The sequence below is a fragment of the Musa acuminata genome, chromosome BXJ3-4, assembly GCF_036884655.1.
Source record: "Musa acuminata AAA Group cultivar baxijiao chromosome BXJ3-4, Cavendish_Baxijiao_AAA, whole genome shotgun sequence".
In the NCBI taxonomy this organism is placed as follows: Eukaryota; Viridiplantae; Streptophyta; class Magnoliopsida; order Zingiberales; family Musaceae; genus Musa; species Musa acuminata.
In genome coordinates, this window is record NC_088352.1 from 39,279,225 (window position 1) to 39,299,908 (window position 20,684).

The 20,684-nt window shown below is 39.3% G+C and overlaps 1 protein-coding gene across 1 annotated transcript; it reads left to right on the forward strand.

Annotated features, from left to right (window-relative positions):
• Positions 1–3,712: 3,712 nt before the first annotated feature.
• Positions 3,713–15,491, forward strand: LOC103998534 (phosphatidate cytidylyltransferase 4, chloroplastic). The gene is made up of 7 exons (XM_009420061.3): positions 3,713–4,072; positions 4,164–4,441; positions 5,813–6,003; positions 8,477–8,601; positions 9,379–9,512; positions 14,244–14,359; positions 14,946–15,491. The coding sequence occupies exons 1-7, from the start codon at positions 3,866–3,868 to the stop codon at positions 15,035–15,037; spliced, it is 1,143 nt and encodes a 380-aa protein (XP_009418336.2). The 5' UTR covers positions 3,713–3,865; the 3' UTR covers positions 15,038–15,491.
• Positions 15,492–20,684: the final 5,193 nt, after the last annotated feature.

The window sequence follows — 20,684 nt, forward strand, 5'->3', positions numbered from 1 at the left end:
ACAGTTCATAAATATATCGAAGGTAATAAGCAATTAAAGATGTTTGCAATAAAGATAAATTGTACAAATAGAAATGCAAACCCGATTTTAGAGTGGTTCGGTCGTCGTGACCTACATCCATTTCACCGATTCCTCTTTCGTCGAGGCCACCGGTATTCACTATCGATCTTCCTTTAATAGGCGAAGATCAACCTCTGTCTTACACCTCTCTTCTCCTTTTTACAAGTTTAGGATACAACCTTTACAAGCACTCACTTCTCTCGTTGACTATTCTAACACTTAGGACTAGATGAGGATTCTCACAAGAGATTTTTACAGCGTTTTTTTTCCTTTTTAAATTCTCTATGCTTATGTGAGCCATAGATGAGAGGGGTATTTATAGGCCTCAAGTTAATTCAAACTTGGAGCCTAAAAACATCTCATCCCGGGTTTCCTAGGTACAGGCGATACCATCGCCACTATCAATCTGACACTGACACTATACTGGGCGGTACCACCGCTTGACACCTTACCAGGGGCGATACCATCGCCCAGACTGGCGGTACCATCGCTTGATATAGTCTCGGAGATTGAGCCACAATGGTGTCGCTTCTTGAGATATTGTTTGGGCATATCATTGGGCCCAACACAGTCCTTACATGGGCCCAACTGACCCCTAATTGTGCTAACTACGAAATCTAAAGCATACTTAAGCTAAACAAGTCTGTAAGTCTTGGTTTCTTCTGGCGATCTTCCAGCGAACTCTCGGGCAAGTTCCTGGACTTCACGAAGATCTTCTTAGCGAGTTCCGATGAGCTTCTTTGGTAAGCTCTTGGACTTCTCGGTTGGTTCCCGTAGAACTTCCAATGAACTCTCGAACTCCCAACAAAATCACGTCCTTGACTCCGGGACTTCATTTTGCTTTATGCCTTGTTATCGTAGTTAATCCTGCACATGTAAAAACATACTTCGATCTAGATAATTAATACTAAGCATGAATCATGTTGTTCGGTATGTCATTGGTCCATCGACGCTTCGTCTAATTTTTCGACGCATCATTCTCTCTTGCGACCTATTGTCCAATCGACCAGTTGACCTCCGGAACTTCGATATCCTTGGCACAATATCCACTCTTCTTGGCCCGATGTCCGAATCCATAACTCAAAGCCTTTTGTCGATACGTCGACCAATCATCTGGCTCGACGTCCAATCTTCTGACATGTTTTCCTCCGGCTCAACATGATTCTTCCTACTTTAATTATCTCATCCTCGTCGAAGCATCCTGCATTACTAAAAACACATCAAATCATAAACACTTATCAATTAGTTTCATCATATTCTGGGTAGTATAACTTAGAAGTCTCTCAAAACCCTCAGGTTGGTTTGCATGATTTAAACCCAACCATAATCAAACTCAACTCTAATTATTCCAAATCTAAATAGGATTTGGAGATGATACCTCCCAATCGGATTAGTGAAGTGTCTCTATATATATCTGCCACCAGTTGTGCATAATAGTACACTACATGTCCTTCGGCCTCACTGTACATACGTAAGCTCTCTTTTGATCAAGAGACTACTACCTGGATTAGAAAACAGTATCTATATATATATATATATATATATATATATATATATATATGTCCAAATGATGTGTTTGGACCCCATTGGGCATGTTGACTCGGGGGTCTCTCGAGTCCTCATATTGGTTTCAATCACTTGAACCTAATCATAATCTGATTTCAACTTGAGTTATCCTCAGCCTAAATATGATCAGAAGACACCACAACTACTAACCGGATTATGAAATAGTATCTCTCTCTCTCTCTCTCTCTCTCTCTCTCTCTATATATATATATATATATATATATATATATATATATATATATCCAAATGACGTGTTTGAACCCCATTTGACAAGATGACTCAAGGGTCTCTCGAGCCCTTTTGTTGGTTTGTGTCACATGAACTCAATCCTAATATGACTCCAATTCAAATTATCTCAAACCTATATACGATTAGTAGACATTGTAACTAATAATCGGTATTAGGAAATTATATATATATATATATATATGTATATATATATATATATATGTATATATATATATATGTATATATATATATATATATATATATCCGTCTGAATCTAGACCTCACGTTGGTTTGCATGATTTGAAACCAACGGTAACCGTAGATCAGACATGAATGCGAATCCTAAAGCGTTCCTGTGATACGATACCGATCGGCTTATCCCTAATCTGATCCCACTGCAAATCCTAAATAGGATTCGGCGACACTAACTATAAGTAAGCTCTGATCCCACTGGGAAAGACCGCCATGACGACGGCAATGGCTACGGACATCGACTCCCTTCCTCAAGACCTCTTGGTCGACCTCTGCGTTTCCATCGTCTCCTCCTCCCCCACGCCCCGCAAAGACATCATGCGCCTGCGAGCCTCGTAAGTTCTTTTCGCATGTCATCTTTCCGGCAGTGTTTTGTTTTGACGACGAGAATTGCTAATCTTGGTGGTGAATGGATGTACCGGCAGATGCAGGAGATTTCACGAGGCGTCCGGGGCGAGGAAGGTTGGCCAGTGCATGCCCGTGAGGAGAGAGCGTGTGTTTCATTGGCTGGACGCGAAGGGTTACTTCGCCTTCCTCCGGAGCTGCGCTGAGTGCGGCAATCTTGAGGCCAGCCTCTTCCTTGGACTGGTGAGCTCAGACGCCCCGCTCACCTCCTCTTAGCATCAATCTGTTTCAAGAATCTGTATAGCTGTATCACATTGATTCCTCTTATCGTGTTGGTTTCTAGGATGAAATTTACAACCGGAGAAGGAAAAGCTTGGGACTGCACCATCTTCACAAGGCAATGAAGGGTGGCCATCGAGTCGCAGCGTACACCCTGGGCATCATCTTGTTGCAAGACCCCGAGACGCAGCCACTCGGCATCAAAACCTTGAACAAACTGGCCGCCATGGATCTTCCCGGTGCTCCTTCCGCCCACGAGAGTTTGATATCCGGAGACGTTCTCATCGCGACGAGCCGAAGGGAGGCAGCCTCGGCCATGAGGGACCTAACTTGGACGAGACTGCACCTGCGCCCCCGGAGGCCCTGCACAAACCGACTGTGTGGAAGAGTAGAAAAGGCCGGCAAAGCGAACCCGTGGTCGGGCGAGGAGAGCTATAGATTCTGCAGCCAGTTGTGTAGGTGGACACATGAATTGTACAAGTTCTCTGAATTGATTTGATACGGACACCCTATGGAAGCAACCGAGGAGCTCTTGGACATGATGGCTTTAATTGAATTAAGTCAGCGTGCTAAATTGTTGGATTGGATTCTGATTCCACGTTGGACTTTGACCAGGAACTTACTGATATCTAAAATATTACATGTTATTAGTACATCAGTGAATTTACACATAATGTCTTTTTGCAGCATAGAATTTGGATTTTTCGTTGTTATTGATCGAGATTTACACACAAAATTTGTCTGTGGCACTCCAATTTCAAGTGTAATATTACTTACTAATTTAAGATCAATTTGATGGATTTTAGTTAATTCTCCTGATATGGGGAGTTGGTTAAACGCTGCTTACAAGTCGTGATCGACTCGACGCAATGGTTCGCATGGGGACGGAAACGGGTACCGATACACATTGCGCAGACGGAAAAATAAACAAAAACAAAAGGTTTAGGTTTCTAGAAACAAAAACAAGAAGAAAACACAAACAGATCTGCTCCCGGCCCCCCTAACGTAACCCAGAGCGGAAGACCGGGGAGGAGGATAACCTCCTCCACACCTCGGGATCCCGCCGCCCCGCCTCAAATGCCTTCTCGGCCACCGCAACCGCCCTTATTCTGATTCGCTCCTTGACTCTCTTTCGATGGCTGCCACTGCGGCGGCCTTCCTTGAAGTCGACCGCTGCGGCCTCTTCTCCTTGCCCCTCTCCCTCAGCCCCAGATCGTTCCTCCTCCCTCGCCGCCAGCTTCCCGGACTGCGCCTCTTCCATCCCTGCCGTCTCTCCGCTACCTTGGTCCCCTCTAGCAAAGCGGCCTCGAAGTCCGGCTCCCACCGCGAGGACTCTCTTGAGGTGATTCTTGTGCCCTTGCCTCCAACAAAGGTTTCGGATTTGATCTCAATTCTTGTGGGGTATCTTTTGATTTATTGGTTCCACGATGCAGGGAGTAGAGGCCGTGGTTGTAGAGCCGAAGGGGAGCCAGGGGATGCAGCTGAGGAAGCGTGTGATCTTTGGCCTCGGCATTGGATTGGGTGCGGGAGGTGTCGTGGTGGCAGGAGGATGGGTTTTCACCGTGGCGCTGGCGGCCGCAGTGTTCGCCGGGGCGAGGGAGTACTTCGAGCTGGTCCGGAGTCGGGGAATTGCTGCAGGGATGACACCGCCGCCAAGATATGTGTCGAGGGTTTGCTCAGTCATCTGTGCTCTCATGCCGATTCTGACACTGTAAGTTCCAAATCTTTAGCGTCCTGTAATTACTTTTTTCCTATAGTGTTTCCAATAGAAAAAGTGATTCTTTGGGTGATTTCCTTTGCTAATAACTAAACTTGTATAGTTGTGGTGTCTCACTTGATATATCCAAAATTTTGGTTTGGTTGATATGTTTCAGGTATAATGATTTTGCCCTATACTGAATCTTTTATATATATGCTTCATTTTAGTTTTTACTTGAATGCATTATCTGTATTTGACCACTTCAAAACCTTATTATGCTGGACTTATTCTATTGTTTCCTTATTCCGTGTTAATTACATTTCCTGCTCTATTTAGCATTAATTTTTTATCTTTTGCCTATAAGTTTAAAGGAGATTTTTCCAAATTTTCAGTCTTTAGATTTGAAGTAGCAGTTTTTCCGTCGTCATCATCCTATACCTGCGAAAGGCATCTTGGAATAAAAACTGGTGGAGTATGCGACATAACAAACATATAACTTGAGAACTAAAAACATTCTATGTCAAAATCAATCTAGCTAGTAAAAAGGACTGAAATACTATAAGATTTATATTGCTTCATGTGGGACTTAAAAACTGAATAGTTGTCAAGGGCATTGCATATGTTTCATTTAAAATTTGTGCATCTTATTGTTTTCTCTATGATGCGTGTATATTGATTCAACACAATATGAACACCTCGATGCATCACTTTTTCAAAAAGGTAAGAGATGTTAAGATATGGGTGATATGTTGAAAATATAATGGCCCATATGACTAATTTTCGTATGAGATATAAATGATAAATGACAAAAATTTAACGAGCGCTCGTGACGTTTTCATCAAGACTGAAGATACATTAATAACTTAATGCCCCTAAGATGCTCAGAAGACTGCATCAACTTATGTAAAATGTGAAAGGCGCATGGAAAAATTATCATTATAGTTTTGTTTACAATAATCCGCATCAAACAACCGTTCTAAAATCAGTTGTTAGTTGGATCAATTTTATTTAAAACAAAAACCTCCTAGGAACATCCATAATGTATCCACAAGTACATCTAATTAGTTTTTTTATGTTGATTGCCTTCTAGATTATTACTGTTTTGGTATTTATTGATTCAATCCTTTCTTTGAGTGATAACTAAATTAAAACTTATTTCTCAGTTTGTCATAAACAGCTTTCAAACCCAATAAACAATCAACATTGTTTCTGTTACTAAGTAACTTTGACTGAGTTTTATGCTATAAGTTCTTTTCACCTTAATCATTTTATTAATTGTTTCCAGTACTCTTCTGTCCAAATGATTGTTGAAAATTCAGCATATGCGGCATTTTGCATAACATATCACTGCTTTTTAATTATCTATCTGGTTTATGATGGTAGGTATTTTGGTCACATAGATGTTTCGGTGACATCATCTGCTTTTATTGTTGCAATGGCACTAATACTTCAGAGAGGAAATCCACGATTTGCACAGTTAAGCAGTGCTGTTTTTGGGCTTTTTTACTGTGGTTATCTTCCTTGTTTCTGGATTAAGCTTCGTTGTGGGCTATCAGTTCCTGCATTGAACACGAGTATGTCATTACCCTTTCTTCTTTTTCTTTTTTAAATTCCTTATTTATTACTTTGCTTGAGAATTGTGATCCTGTGTTGTGCTTAACAAGTATCAGCAGCAACCATATTCCATATTTGCACTTTAATGGTCTGCATATTAGAACCACCAGTAATATGAAAGAGCAAGCAAAAATTGCTTCTTGTTAACTTCAAATGTGAATATACAACAATCTGGTTTATACAACAGGTGCCTCATTGGGCCTCTTTGGTCATGGTTCCTATTAGTAGAAGATGAGGATTATTGTTTGTTTGACTAAAGTATAGTGCATGCACCAGTCCTAGTTATGGGCCAAGATATTGCAATCCTACCATCCTGTCTCCATGCTAGCAAGTGTGAGACCACATGACAGGATCCTTGTGTAACAAAATTTATGCATGCTATGTGTCTCGGTGTATATAATTCATTTCCTTGGTATAATATTCACCGATTCACATTGTCATTCACTTGTATATTCAATACACAAAACGACATGATATGTACCTCGAGGCTGTTTCAATATTTGACTGTGACAATACATATTGCAAGTTGTTCCCTTTGCTTATGCTGGCTCCCTAATCCATAATTGATCTAAACCTGGTAAGATTTCAAGGCAATAGTCATTTATATTAGCTAGATTTACAAGAGAATTTTTTTTCTATTCTTCCACCCTCTTGGTGGATTATTATACTTGGGTTTTCTAGACAAACTATACAGACCAGGGTAAGATATCAAGATTGACTCATAGGGTTTGGTATGTTCAGTACCACATGTTAACTCACTCTCGCCTGACAAGAATTGCAACCTTAAATATTAGAAGAAACAATTTTTGAACTTATGCTGAAACATTTATTTGTGATAACATACACACCAAAAGATAATATATGACACTTATATAACCACAGTAACATCAATCTTTCATGGCTAAACTTTCATAACATTTATTTGTGATAACATCAATCTACCATGAACTAAAATCTTTCATAGCTAAACTTGGATGTGATTTCACGATGGTTGTGTTTCTGTGCTCTACTTGTTGATAATAAATTTTTGACAGTTTATGTATTTCAGAGGTAATTATTATATGGTTATTTTCATTTCCATGTATTTTGATTATGATGTTGATCTTATCTGTGATTTTGATATCTTGGACTCTATCGGCTACCTCACTGTTATGTCAACCCCACCATAGACTATTTGTCCATCATGAAATTGGTATACTATTGATCTATATTTGAGGTTAGCAAAACATATTACTATATAAGGTAGTATGTCAGTAAAGGGCAGGAGGTTTATCATATGAGCTAACTGAGATTACAAAAATCTATTGAATAGAGATGACCAATCTTACATCCACCACGTTATGCATGAACTAGTGAAATTCATTATCAAGAGGGAAAGCACATGTAACATAACCAGCTACCGAAGGACTACAGCAACAAAAAGAAACCAAGGTCACAATCATTCGGGGCCTGCTCCATTGATCTTTTCTAGCTATGTTGGTGTAAGCTCATAAGATCGGACAGAGTTTTATGCAAGTTGTCAGCTGGTTAACACAATTCTCCTTTTTATAGTCTTGAGACTGGTATTGAAAAGTTTCAATAATAAGCATGCACAAGCAGAACTAGGGGAACTAATTGATGGGGTTCAACTATAATTGGTCATGCAGAAGATAAACCTAGTTATTCTGTAAACAGAGTTGGAATTTGTGGTGTAACTTTGTGAGGCTACATGGAGTAGTTCTCTTAGCTATTTGACAAGTTTACTCCCATTTAAAGCATCAAGGATTTGAATACAAATTAGACGATTATGTATTGTTCTATTGCATTTCTTCTAATGCCCCAGCAGTTCCATACTGAGGATTAATGGTGGCTAGATTAATGCTTGAGCCTAGATAGTCCTATTGCATAAAACTTGGGTTTAAGTATTTTGGAAGGTGTGAGTTCTAGACTTATCTATAAGGTTCGGTGTAAACAGACCTATTACTATGCATGTGTAAGTGAGCCAAAGTACGAAAATGCTACTCATAGATGATATGAGAGAAATATCACAATGTGGAGCTACTATTGAGCCATGAGCCTTACATACCACCTACTAGGAAATAATTTTGGTATGTAAATTAGGTCTTGACAAGGATGTTAAGTCTTTATTAGATAAACATCTCATTAGTCCTATATTGGAAGTTGATGATAGGTTGAATTTGTATATAACACTGGATGAGTCTTCTACTAATAACATGGGCTACAATTATTTGGGACACATGATTTTAGGTCCCATCATATCTCGGTGGCCAGGGAGGGATTTTTAATTTTCCGAATGCTTTTTTTTTTTTGGTTGGGGGTTGGGGACAGGGTTGCTGGTGGGAGCCTAATTGTATTTTTGTTATATCTAAACTCTTCTGATTATTTGTTGAATATTTTGCAATTTGTTTACTTTTTTTTTATCTGTTTTGGCAGAATTAGGGCATGTATGGCCAGTTTTTCTTGGTGGGCAAGCTCATTGGACAGTTGGACTTGTTGCAACCTTGATATCTATCAGCAGCATAATTGCAGCAGACACATTTGCATTTTTAGGTGGAAGGGTAATTTTTTGAACTTGTGAAACATAACTAGATTGATTATGTTAATGCATATTTTTGCATTGGTTGGTAATTGCATACTGTATGATTACATCTTGCTGGTCATATTAAAACTGTATTCTAGTCAGCACTTCATTTGTACATTGACTAAGCTGAAATTTAGTAGTGAACAGTTTTCTGTCTATATTAGACTTACATTTAGTTAACTATTTCTCTAATTTCTTATGCTAGCTAGATTTTTGGTTAATATCTTATTGGAGCCAATCAACATTATTTTTCTCTTTTTTAATCTTATTTTGCTGTCTTACCTTCTTGATGAGACAAATGTTTCATTGTATTTTTCGAATTTGTTTCTTGCATCAATCGAAAAAAAAAAAACTCTTAGTCTTATGAAATGAAAGTAATAAATAAATCTCAATGCTGTACTGTATGAAATAAAAGTAAGAAGTGGTGCAGCAAGAATTCCATAAAGTGGATGGACTTGTTACAATTCATGAAGTGTTATATGAAGTACAAACTCAAAGGCGATGTCATCCTTTTCTTTTATAGATGTTTCTTAATGAACACTTCTGTATGGAATCATCTCATTTTCTTGCCATATTTGAGGATGGGAAAGATTATTTATGGTATATCCTATGTTAATTTTAGTATGTTCACTTCCTTTGATATGTCAAATCACTGGAAGGCAGAAAACAAGAGCTATTATGTTTGGTATAACATTCTTGCTTATTATTTTAAGAGGCTACAAGGATGATAGATGTATTTTGTTGCAATTTCTAGGCATTTGGTCGGACACCCCTTACTCATATTAGTCCTAAGAAGACTTTGGAGGGAGTTTTTGCTGGTCTAACTGGCTGTATAGTGACTGCCGTGCTGCTGTCGAAGATTCTATGCTGGCCAAGAACATTATTAAGGTACCTACTGAGAAAGCACATAAATTGATGATACACTAGTTTATTGATTTTCTTATTATATACTTGATACCTTTTTTGTACATCTGCAAGCTGGCTCATCTCGAGCATGCTCCAATTCTAGTTTAACAATGCCATTTATGGCTTTATGTGCATTCGAAAATGGAGATCTGGCTTCCTTTATTGCAGTCGACTGCCTTGTTGCTTTGATTATTGTTGTTGACTTGTTCAATTCTAGAGGTACATGCATATTTTTGTTCAACTCTCATATACGTTATTGCAATGAGCTGATAATTACTGAGATTGTGGATGTCCTTTCCTTTGTTATGTGCACTGTTAGATGGAATTCATATTGCTGAATAAGGGGTACTATTAAGTCGATAAGCACGTTTTGTCCAAGAGTAGGGCAAAATCATGAGGGGTCCACCCAAAATATATAATTCCTCGTGGGTCCATTTGTCCCAAGAGGTCTCGACTCCCCTGCTGAGGGTACTTATAAGAACGTTCAATACAATATCAGTGAGGAGCAGGGACCATGAGGCAAGACCTCTACCCTTAGTGGCACCTTTTCGGGTACATCCTAAAATTGCAAAATCATACAAAGCACACTCTAAAGCAGACAATTCTTCATGGACCCATGTATTGGTACTGACGAGGGCAAATGATGACTTATCAACAGTGGTGTTCGATGTAATGCTTGTGTATGTTTGTGTCTTACATTTTTGTTCATGCTTTGCATAGCATGCAGATAGCTTGCTGTAAGCTTGATAGCCTCATTTTGGTTGGTTTTTATGGTCGTTTTAGTCCTGTAAACGCAGGTTGTGTGCAGTTGTCATGCAGAGGCTAAACCAGTGATTTAAAAAGCGCTAGGCGCCAAAAGGCGCTAAGGTCCAAAAACGCCCGAGGCGCTAGATGCTCGCCCGAGCGAAGCGAGGCGCTAAAATATAAAAATATATAATATAATTAATAAATATAATTATTTAAAATTTTAAATAAAAATATGCTATTAAATTAAGAAAATCTATTGACAGTATTGAAAATTAATTATTTCAAATAAACTTAATATTAACATTATACTGTATACTGAACCTGCTGACTGAGAAACGAGGAAGCAGCGGCGAGCGACGACGGCGGCAGCAGTAGTGGCAGCAGGAAAGGGAGCGGGAGCGACGAGCAGCGGGAGGCGCGAGCGGCGACAGCGACAGCATTTGCGAGCAACGACAGCGGGAGCAGGAGCGACAAGCAGCGGGAGGCGCGAGTGGCGACAGAGGCAGCGTTTGCGAGCAGCGACAGCGGCGAGTGGCGACAGGAGCGACGAGTAGTGGGAGGCGCGAGCGGCGACAAAGGCAGAGTTTGCGAGCAGCGATAGCGGCGATTGGTGACAACGGCAACGTTTGCGAGCAGCGAGATCGGGATCGGGATCGAGAGTGGCAGCGGCAGCGGGTTAGGGTTGGGTAAGGGTTAGGGTTGGGTAAGGGTTATATCGGTTTAGTTGGTTCGATTGAACCAACTAACCAACCGAATTAGGACCAAACCAGACCTAAAATCCTGGTTCGATCGCCTTGGTTTACCCAGGCGCTCGCCCGAAGCGCCCAGCGCCTGGGCTCGGGTGAGCGCCCAGGCGGTGCCTGTTTGAAGCGCGCCGCCTGGGAGATTAGCGAGGCGCTCGGGCCTCGCCTCGCCTCGCCCAAGCGCCTAGGCGAGCGCCCGAGTGCCTTTTTCAATCACTGGGCTAAACTACTAAACTACAAAAAAAATAGATCATCTAAATAGTCGTTTTGGGATTTTTTAGCTCCGCAAAGTGGTGCGGAGTGTCAGCCAATGCATCACCCGAGAACTACCCACGTGGCACATGGCTGGATGGGCTTTTGGGGTAGTGTTTAAAGCTAGTTCTCTGCCTTGTTTCGCAACAGTGTCATGGGCACTTATGAAGACTTTTGGTCATGGCAGACCATCTTGAACCCTTTGTCGCGTGACTATTCAAAATTTGTAAAGTCTATATTTATAATTTACCAGTGATTTAAAAAGGTGCTCGGGCGCTCGGGCGAGGCGAGGCGAGACCCGAGCGCCTCGCTTCACTTCCAGGCGGCACGCTTTAAAGAGGCGTCGCTTGGGCGCTCGCCCGAGCCCAGGCGCTAGGCGCTTCGGGCAAGCACCTGGGTTAAACCAGGCGACCGAACTAGCGTTTTAGGTCTGGTTCGATCTCCGGTGCTTTAGTTGGTTTAATTGAACCAACTAAAGCACCGATATCAGCTGTCGCTGCCCAACCCTAACCTTGCTCGTTGTCGCTCCCGCTTTTCGCCGCTGTCGCTGCTCGCTACTGCTGCCGCTATCGCCGCTCCTGATCCCGCTGCCGCTGCTCGCCGCTGCCGCTGTCGCCACTCCCGCTCTCGCTGCCTTCTTACACTCCCTCTCCCGCTCCCATTGTCGCTATCGCTTCCTCTTTTCTCAGTTAGCACCCCCTTACACTCCTCTTCCTTCTTCTCCTTCTGTATATCGTTAACAGTATACAGTATACCGTTAACAGTATACTAATAATAGTATTTGTATTTATTAGATTAATAATATATTATTTTGATTTTGTATCTTAGATTTTCTTAATTTAATAGCATATTTTTATTTAAAATTTTAAATAATTATATTTATTAATTATATTATATATTTTTATATTTTAGTGCCTCGCTTCGCTCGGGCGAGCGCCTAGCGCCTCGGCCGTTTTTGGTCCTTGGCGCCTAGCGCTTTTTAAATCACTGTAATTTACAAGTTAAACGTTTACTGAAATGTCTACTTGTGGGAACACAAGTTAAACGTTTCCTCTAACGTGTCTTCTCTTTTGCAGGTCCTTAAGGGACCATAAGAGGTTTCGGGAAGACTGACCCTTTGTGGACGTACACGTAAGAGTGCCGCACGACCTAGGCAAAACCAGTTAAGTCTGTGACAGATAGTACAAGAGATTTTGGGGAGGTTTGCGGACGGACATGCAAGGGTGCCGTATGACTTAGGCCAACTAAGTTCGTGATAGATGGTATCAGAGTGGGACAAACATACCTAGGAACACTTGGCATGCAATTGTGGGGGACCTAGCGGGGTTGCGTTGAGGGCAGCCAGCATGTGTGACCGTTTGGGGAAACATGCGTACAGATGTAGGAAAAAGAGTCACTCAAAGGACCAAGCATCCATAAAGCTTAATGGATCGAGTGAGCAGCGATGAGTCGTCGTATGATCTTACATGAGATAATGCATTGGTGGACGCATTGCACAATCAAGTGGGGGAGCAACCCTAGACAACACCAAACAAAGGCATACTTAGAGCCAATGTAAAGATCAAAGTCAACAGAGGGCTAACTCATGGAATGATGGGCACAAGGGTCATCTTCAACTCAATGCTAACCGAGGAGTATAGCAACTTAGGTGGAACTTGGTGATGTGCCTAAGCTGTATGAACAGAGTCAATGTAGAAGACGGAACATAGAACAGAGGCACGAAGTTTTTCTTGGACAAAGGTTAATGACATGAACTCTTGCAGAGGCAAGAGGGAAATCATGTCGTTTCATGAGCCCTTCGTTCTAATGGAGCGGACTTATCTTGCATGGTGCCAAAGTCGAATGAAGCTTCGAGGCAGATGCAACATCCACAAAGGCTTCGATGAGGACGTCAAAGGAATAATGGGGGAGAATGGCACGGACAAATCTGTAAACAAGGTGTTCGATGTAATGTTTGTGTATGTCTACGTCTTTTGGTTTTGTTCATGCTTTATACAGAATGTAGAGGGCTTACAGTAGGCTTGACAGCCCCATTTTAGTTGGCTTTTTTGGTCGTTTCGGTCCTGTAAATGCAAGTTGTGTGCAGTTGTTGCACAAAGGCAAAACTACTAAAAAAATAGGCCATCCAAGCAGTCATTTTAGGGGTTTTCTAGCTTCGCAGAGTGGTATAAGGTGTAATTTGTATAGTTTATCAAATGTTTGCTGAAATGTCTACTTGTAAGATCCGAGTTAAACGCCTTCTTTAACCGTCTTCTCTTTTGCAGGTCCTTAAGGGACCATAAGAGGTTTCGGGGAGTGACCCTTTGTGGATGGACATGTTAAGGTGCTGCACGACTTAGGCAAAACTAGCTAAGTCCGTGATAGCATGTTGGTACTTATGAGGGCAAATAATGACTTATCAACAGTGATGTGTAAATGACATTGGTATCTGGAACAAAGTATAGAATTCCCTCAAACATTCCTGCTACTAGTTGTTGGTTCACAATTTTCCAGAATATTTCCATATATAACTTTAACCTAAACTTTTCTTCTGTTGTAAAGTTACATTTGGTCATCTCACTTGGCTGTAATTTGTAAAATAATAATTTTGATCGTACTTAGTCGCTTAATTGTGTAAATTTTGTGGTTTTAGAAGTTGGAACATATCACTAATATTGTCCTTTTTCTAAGAGAATGTCCGCAGATTAGTGTCACTGTCATCGTGGCTTTTTCTAAAAGAACATATCCAGTTCATCAAGACAAATTAGTGTCAAGCAAGGTTCACAGAATTGTGGATGGCTTTGGGATCAACCATAGGATTTATGATTAGAATCAGTAAATATTAGCTAGATCAAAATGTTGTTACTTGGCAAAGGCACTTCTGTACTGTGATCTTGTTATTTTTTTGCACCCCTTGGATTCATCGTCTTACTTTTACAGTTTCTTTTGTGGAAATATGTTGTAGTGTGCTAACACTTTCTGTTGTTATCAGTGCTTCAGCTTTTGGAGTTCTAAACTTCACAGGGTCTTTGTTCGGTGATCTGATCGAGTCCATGATCAAACGTGATGCTGGTGTCAAAGATTCTGGATCACTCATTCCTGGACATGGTATGCTTCTTTCCTAAAATTTTGATGGATGCATGAGCATATTGTTGATGATCATATCGGTTTTAGTAATCAGATTAGATATACTGATGGTGCATCAGTCACTTGATAACTAACACAACCCATATCAGGAATAGTAAAACCTTGGACTATGTGTTGGTCACTTCCATCTTTTACAAAATTGTACTCCTTGCTGAATAACATTTGAGGCCGATGTTTCCAAAAAAGTTTGTTGTTGATTGGTGTAATTACAAAACTGTGCAATGAGGTGTAATTTCTATAGATCCTGGTGTTCAGATATCAAAAACATTAAGATTGAAATGATTTGCTGGATACACCTGCTGCTAGTTCCTTGCCTTTCTTCAATTTTCTAATTGCCATTCCATGTTTTCTGTCGCTTAGAGAGTCTCAGTTGCTGTCATTTGAACCCATTATTATAAAGATCTTGAACAACTAAAAGGAAAGAAGTAATCCTTCAATATGATTGACACTTTTTTTCTCTTGTTATGCTTAGTGTGTACATCATGCAACTAAGCTCGCAATTTATACAGAATACTTGGAAACTATTTAATGTTTCTTATATGTGCAGGAGGTATTCTTGATAGGTGCGACAGCTATGTGTTCACCGGTGCACTTTGTTACTCCTTTGTCAAGATTGTGTTACCACTCCTTGGTGTTTAAATCATCAAAACTCGGTTGCGGCTGAATGTTCTAAGTTTTAGATCTGCCTGGATTAGTATTGCCTGAACATGACTAATCGACACCTGCAGAAAAGGATGGAGAAAGAAGAGAGGTGACACTCTCCAGGAAATCAAAGACGTGAGACCGGCAAAAGGGAAAGAAATTTTAAGCCCTGTTCTTGAAATATATGCATTGTTTAGGTCAAAGGGAAAATGGCTCAGCTACAAACAGGGCGTTTTGATCTCACATAATACATTGTTTAGGATCAAAGTGTAGTGCTTGTTCATGATCTCTGTATCACCTCAGTTATCGAAGTTGAGATCTGAAACAATGTATATAGTTTTCTTCCAGCAGAAAAATTCATGATGTTGATGAAATGTAGTCAAAAATACGTGATGCAAACACAGCATGATTGCCACTAGAAGCAATTATTTATACACTCGATTCCTCACCATCTCGAGCACTAGCGTGCAATACAATAGGAACCTGTTTTGCCCTTATTCTTTGTATGTTAGGGCTTGAAATTAGATTGGTATACAAAGACTGGTATGCAAACCGCTTGAAATTAGATTGCGATATCATCCCGGTTAGGGCTTGGAACCTGTTTTGCCTTATTCTTTGGATGTTGCTGTCATTGTTGTTCAACATCGTTCGTCTATTCTCTTTGACAACTTTTTTCATTTTTCTTCTTCCTCTTCTTCACTCCGTCTTTTTTTTTTGTTCCTTCGTCTTCCACTGACACACAGTGCATCGAAACAATGATCATTTATTTTTTTTTATTATCCACAAAAAGAATTAAGTTAATTGTATTAGATTATATGATTTTATCTAATTAGGTATATGTTATAGATATGATTGGATCTTGATTATGATTATCGATCAATAGAAAGGAAGTCCGATAGGATTACTTAGGAGATGATCTTGATGGGAGGACCTCTTTTAATTATAGGACATCTTAGGGACAAAACAATGATAAGAAGAGAGAAAAATAAGAGTCTAGTTCTCTTTATAGATCGCATCATTATAACTTTCATATATGTACACTTGCAAATCAGGCTTTTTAAATGACATCGAAAAATATGCATCATAAATTTGATCTATCGCTATTTGATTTTAATTTATGACATTAAAGTTTTTATATAAGAGTCATATAATCATGGTTTTTATGCTTACAATCTGTACCAGAGATATGTCTTGAAATCAAATATTTTAAATCATAAAAGTATTTTAAATATATTTTATATTTAGATCAGTTTATTAGTATCTTTTGCTTGCGAAAAAGTATTATTCAATTTTGATTTACGATACTTAAACAATCCGTGTGTGTTGTCGATCTGCTTTCCTATCTAGTTCGTCATATCATCTACTTGAGAGTGATGCAAGGTTCCTCGTATTTGATCGATTGACCACTATCAATAACTTACTATTAGCGATAGCATTATTGAGGGCAGTAACCTCTGGAGGTTGCCAACCCAATTGCGAGCAACGGTTGCATACGTAACGGAAGCGTCATGGGGTGTGACAACCGATGGCAACCACATGCATGGTTGCTTGTGTGGAATAGCCTTGCAACAATCAGCCCACCTTGGTCACAAGTGGCTACAGCAGTGCTGCTACGTGCGGCGATTGCAGTAAAGCCGCTGCCTACAACGGCTGCGATGACTACAACAACACTACTACGTGTAGTGACTATGGCAACTATAGCAGCCCTGTTGCTTGCAACGGTTGTAACGATATTTGCTAGTCGTGACTCGCATCAATTGGACGTCAAAAGCTAACGGATATACTAGGAGAAAGCATGAGCATAGCCGTGCTCTCGACAACCCTCGTTGTGGCCTTTGAGCGATGTGTGCACACAACCACACATGGGCACGGTGACACAGCACCACACGATGACCTCCACACCGTGACCAAAGAGGTCACCAGTCATTAGTATAAGGGCAACCGTCGATCATCGGTTGGCAATATAAGGATAGCCACCGCCTTAAGCCATGCACAAGCAGTGACCGCATACTGTAGCAGCCACATGCCTTGTGCAATGACCGCATAAAAAAGAAAGAATTAGGGCTTTTTCTTTTGAAATTATACTTTTGCCCTTATAAATCCTTTTAATTCAAATTTATATTTTGTTTAATGGTTCTACCCAAATTATATAATTTTATTATATATCCTAAGCAAAATTATAGTTTTACTATTCAAAAATTAAAATTTTCTAACTAATTCAATTATAAAATTAGCTAATTTACTTTTTTTAATCAAATATTTTGATCGGACTTGATCATGATTGTATTTTGGCTTCTTGAATAAATGAAACTAAAATAAGCTGACTAATATATATGTTTAGAAAGAATCAAGATTAAAGTAATGAAAGACTAATATTTTAGGTACTATTCAAGGAGTGAGTAAAAATTGAATCATAAATTATTTATGTTTTTAAATGCTATATAAACTCATAAAAAAATTTCATAATAAAGCGTTACTTTTATGACCAAAAAGATCATATGAAAAAAAGGATCATAAGGTTTTGGTTTTAAAGGGAAATATACAAGCTTGACATTCATATGATTCAAATCAAATGTAACAGAAGTCCTTATCTAATACTTAGTAGGTTAATACTAACACTTCAACTTATGTTATCAATAATAGAGATTTACTTAAATATTAAAACTAAAAAAGTATGAAATATTCATTATTATAGGAATTCATCTTAAAGCGATAATAGTTAGTACTGATCGCTTAGGAGATGATTCATCTAATATTATGTTTTTATAATTCTAGAAGGGGTTAAGGTTGATTTTAATCTTGTGGTTTTGGTTATAGAACTCTTGAACCCTTCATGGTTTACTCGTATCTAAGATAACCCCTATATTTTTAAAAATATAATATATAAGCCTCTCTCATTAAGTTTGAGTTAACAAACATTAGAGTCTGCTTACATGACATGCTGACTCATAATAAATCATTAATATAATGATATGTATAATTTAGTGTTAAGGTCTATTTTAGCCCTTGTAGTTTTAGCCATTACTTTTATGGTTTACTAGTGTTTGAAATAACCCCTATATTTTTAAAAACGTAATGTATAAGTCTCTTTCATTAAGTCTGAGTTAACAAACATTAGGGTTTGCTTACGTGATATACTAACTCATAGTAAACCATTAATATAATGATACATATAATTTAATTAAAAAAATTAAAATCTCCATTAATGGCGGGAGAAGGTGTCGCCATAGAAGTGACTACGAAAGCACCGAGTTGCCTAGTAGGGCGTTGTACATATGCAGTCATTTTTTATAGTACTCGAGCTTCCTCATTATGCCCAAATATTAGATCGGCTTTGATACCAAATGTTACGATCGGAGTCTAATGCGCTAACTAACCAATAACTTTCATTTGGTTTAACCATTAACCAATGTGATACTAATTGGGAGTGTTACACTACCTTTATCTCTCCACCTTCATCCGTTGCTATGACCTCCACCGCTTCCTCTTCCTTAATAAGTTGATCGGGGAGAGCGAGTGGGTGCGGGAGGTATGGACTAGTTCAATCGCTTCTTTTGCCTGCTCTCCATCTTTGTGATGTCGTGCTTTACGAGGGAGGTGGCTTTTAAGGTATGATGATACTCGTCGGGATTGAAACGAGTGTCATTCGTAATGATGAGCAACAGAGTGGTGGGCGACATGGTGGCATGCGCCCTGACATCCCATAGATCTATCATTTATATAGTTTAGTTCTTCTTATGTATTGATATCGTTTTAGCTTTCAAATCTGTACACATTAGATAAAGATATAAAGGCATGAATAACATCGAAAGTTACGTATCGTAAATTTGATTTATTATTATTTAATTTTTAATAATAAATTTTTTTATACATTAATAATATAATCATAATTTTTATGTTTAAAATTATACGTCAATAAAACCACTTGAAATCGATCCATTTAAATCATTACATTAATCGGCTTATATGAACAAGCATTCGGATATCACAATGGGCGAATGGCTTGAGATCAGTACACCCTATCGGCACTTCTTCTTCTTCTCAGCCTCCACGACGACGACTGTTACCGATAACAACGGTGCGGAGGAGGTGACGACCTCGCAACAATCGTCTTCCAAATCACGTCCTTCTTGTCTCGTCTTGCCTGCCTAGCAGCCGCCAACGACAAGCTCAGAGAAGAACAATGGCACCCACTGCAGGAAGCCAAGAAGGAGGCGGCCCCACCGACACAGTGCAATCCATGACGCGGTGGTGTGCAACTCTGGATTTGGTCACAAATAGCATTGACCCCAAAACAAACGACAAAAATCTCATGTCCCGATCTAAACGTGCAGAAGAAAAGTAACGTACTCGACCGATTCATGCATCCATACAATTCTTCTTTCGGTGTGTTGGAAGATCGCAGGGACGCAAACCAGTGAGGTTTTTACTGCCGGTAGGTGAGATCGAGTCAAGATGGGCGTTCAAAAGGAAAACAAACACAGGAGGTAATTCCCATCTTCCTCCCAATCTGATGTTACTGTGTGTGTTGGTAATAGACAGACAGACAGACATCCAATTCCGAACGATGCTAAAAAATATCAGGATTTTATAACATTTAATTGATCGTAATTCTGTATATCTCGTTTAGGTTATCGGCGAATTCATCGTAAAATTGATTTGTTCTCGAATATCTCTAACAATTTTCCAAATTAATCCCACGGGAACATATAATTCTTCTTCAAGAAAATGATATCTTGCAACAAATAATTTAAATTTATATTTTGATAAATAATTTAATATTCTGATAATGTAAATTAAAATAAGATCGATGTGTCGTTGCTAATGAAAATAGTTTAAAAAGATATCTCTCTCGTCGGATATAAAATCTAATAAATTTTGATCGTAAACGAAATTTATTTTCGTAACTCCAATCCTGATCTCTTATATCACAAAAGAATAACATTAAGTCACAAAGGAATAAACATTAAGAAATGAGTATCAAACCTATTGTTAGTGGTTGGAAGAGAGATTTTTTATCACAGGCATGATTACCAGCATTCAGAAATCATCATATATCTACATCCTGTTGTCCACAGGAGATGCACAGGTTAAGAACTCAACCACCTTCTTGCTTTGGGGGGCCAAACCAGAGGAACAAATCATCCAACTCTGATAGTCAATACAGACGAAATGATGTGTTGAAGTAAAGTAAAACTGGTGATTTTAGAGAAATGGAGAAGAGATGATGATGATGATGATGAGAAAATATTCTCAAGACACAACAGATTCATCAATTAATACAGAAACCTACTTGCAACTTTCACAGATTCAGGACCACACAAGCACATCTACTAGGAGAATAATCCTCTACACTTTGGCACAGCCACAATAAGAAGCAGAAAAATTCGATTTCTGTAAAGCAAAAGGCTACAAGCACTGGAATTTTTCCATAAAGTTCAGATTGTCCACAGGTTTCTCCATTGAGAAAAGAAGATGTAACTAAAAACATGATGGGGACAACATATTCGGTGCCCAATTCACAAAGTAATGCTGTTCCACACAAATCTTTCGTAAAGAGTATGGATGCTAGATACCAATCTTTGTACTGATGTGTAGTGAAATCAATTGATGGTCCATTGCCAACAGGCAACTATTTCGATGT

Coding starts and splice junctions, on each gene's coding strand:
- LOC103998534 (XM_009420061.3), top strand. CDS start 3,866: ATGGCTGCCACTGCGGCGGCCTTCCTTGAAGTCGACCGCTGCGGCCTC. Junction 4,442..5,812: donor CTCATGCCGATTCTGACACT/GTAAGTTCCAAA, acceptor TTATGATGGTAG/GTATTTTGGTCACATAGATG. Junction 14,360..14,945: donor ATCACTCATTCCTGGACATG/GTATGCTTCTTT, acceptor TTATATGTGCAG/GAGGTATTCTTGATAGGTGC.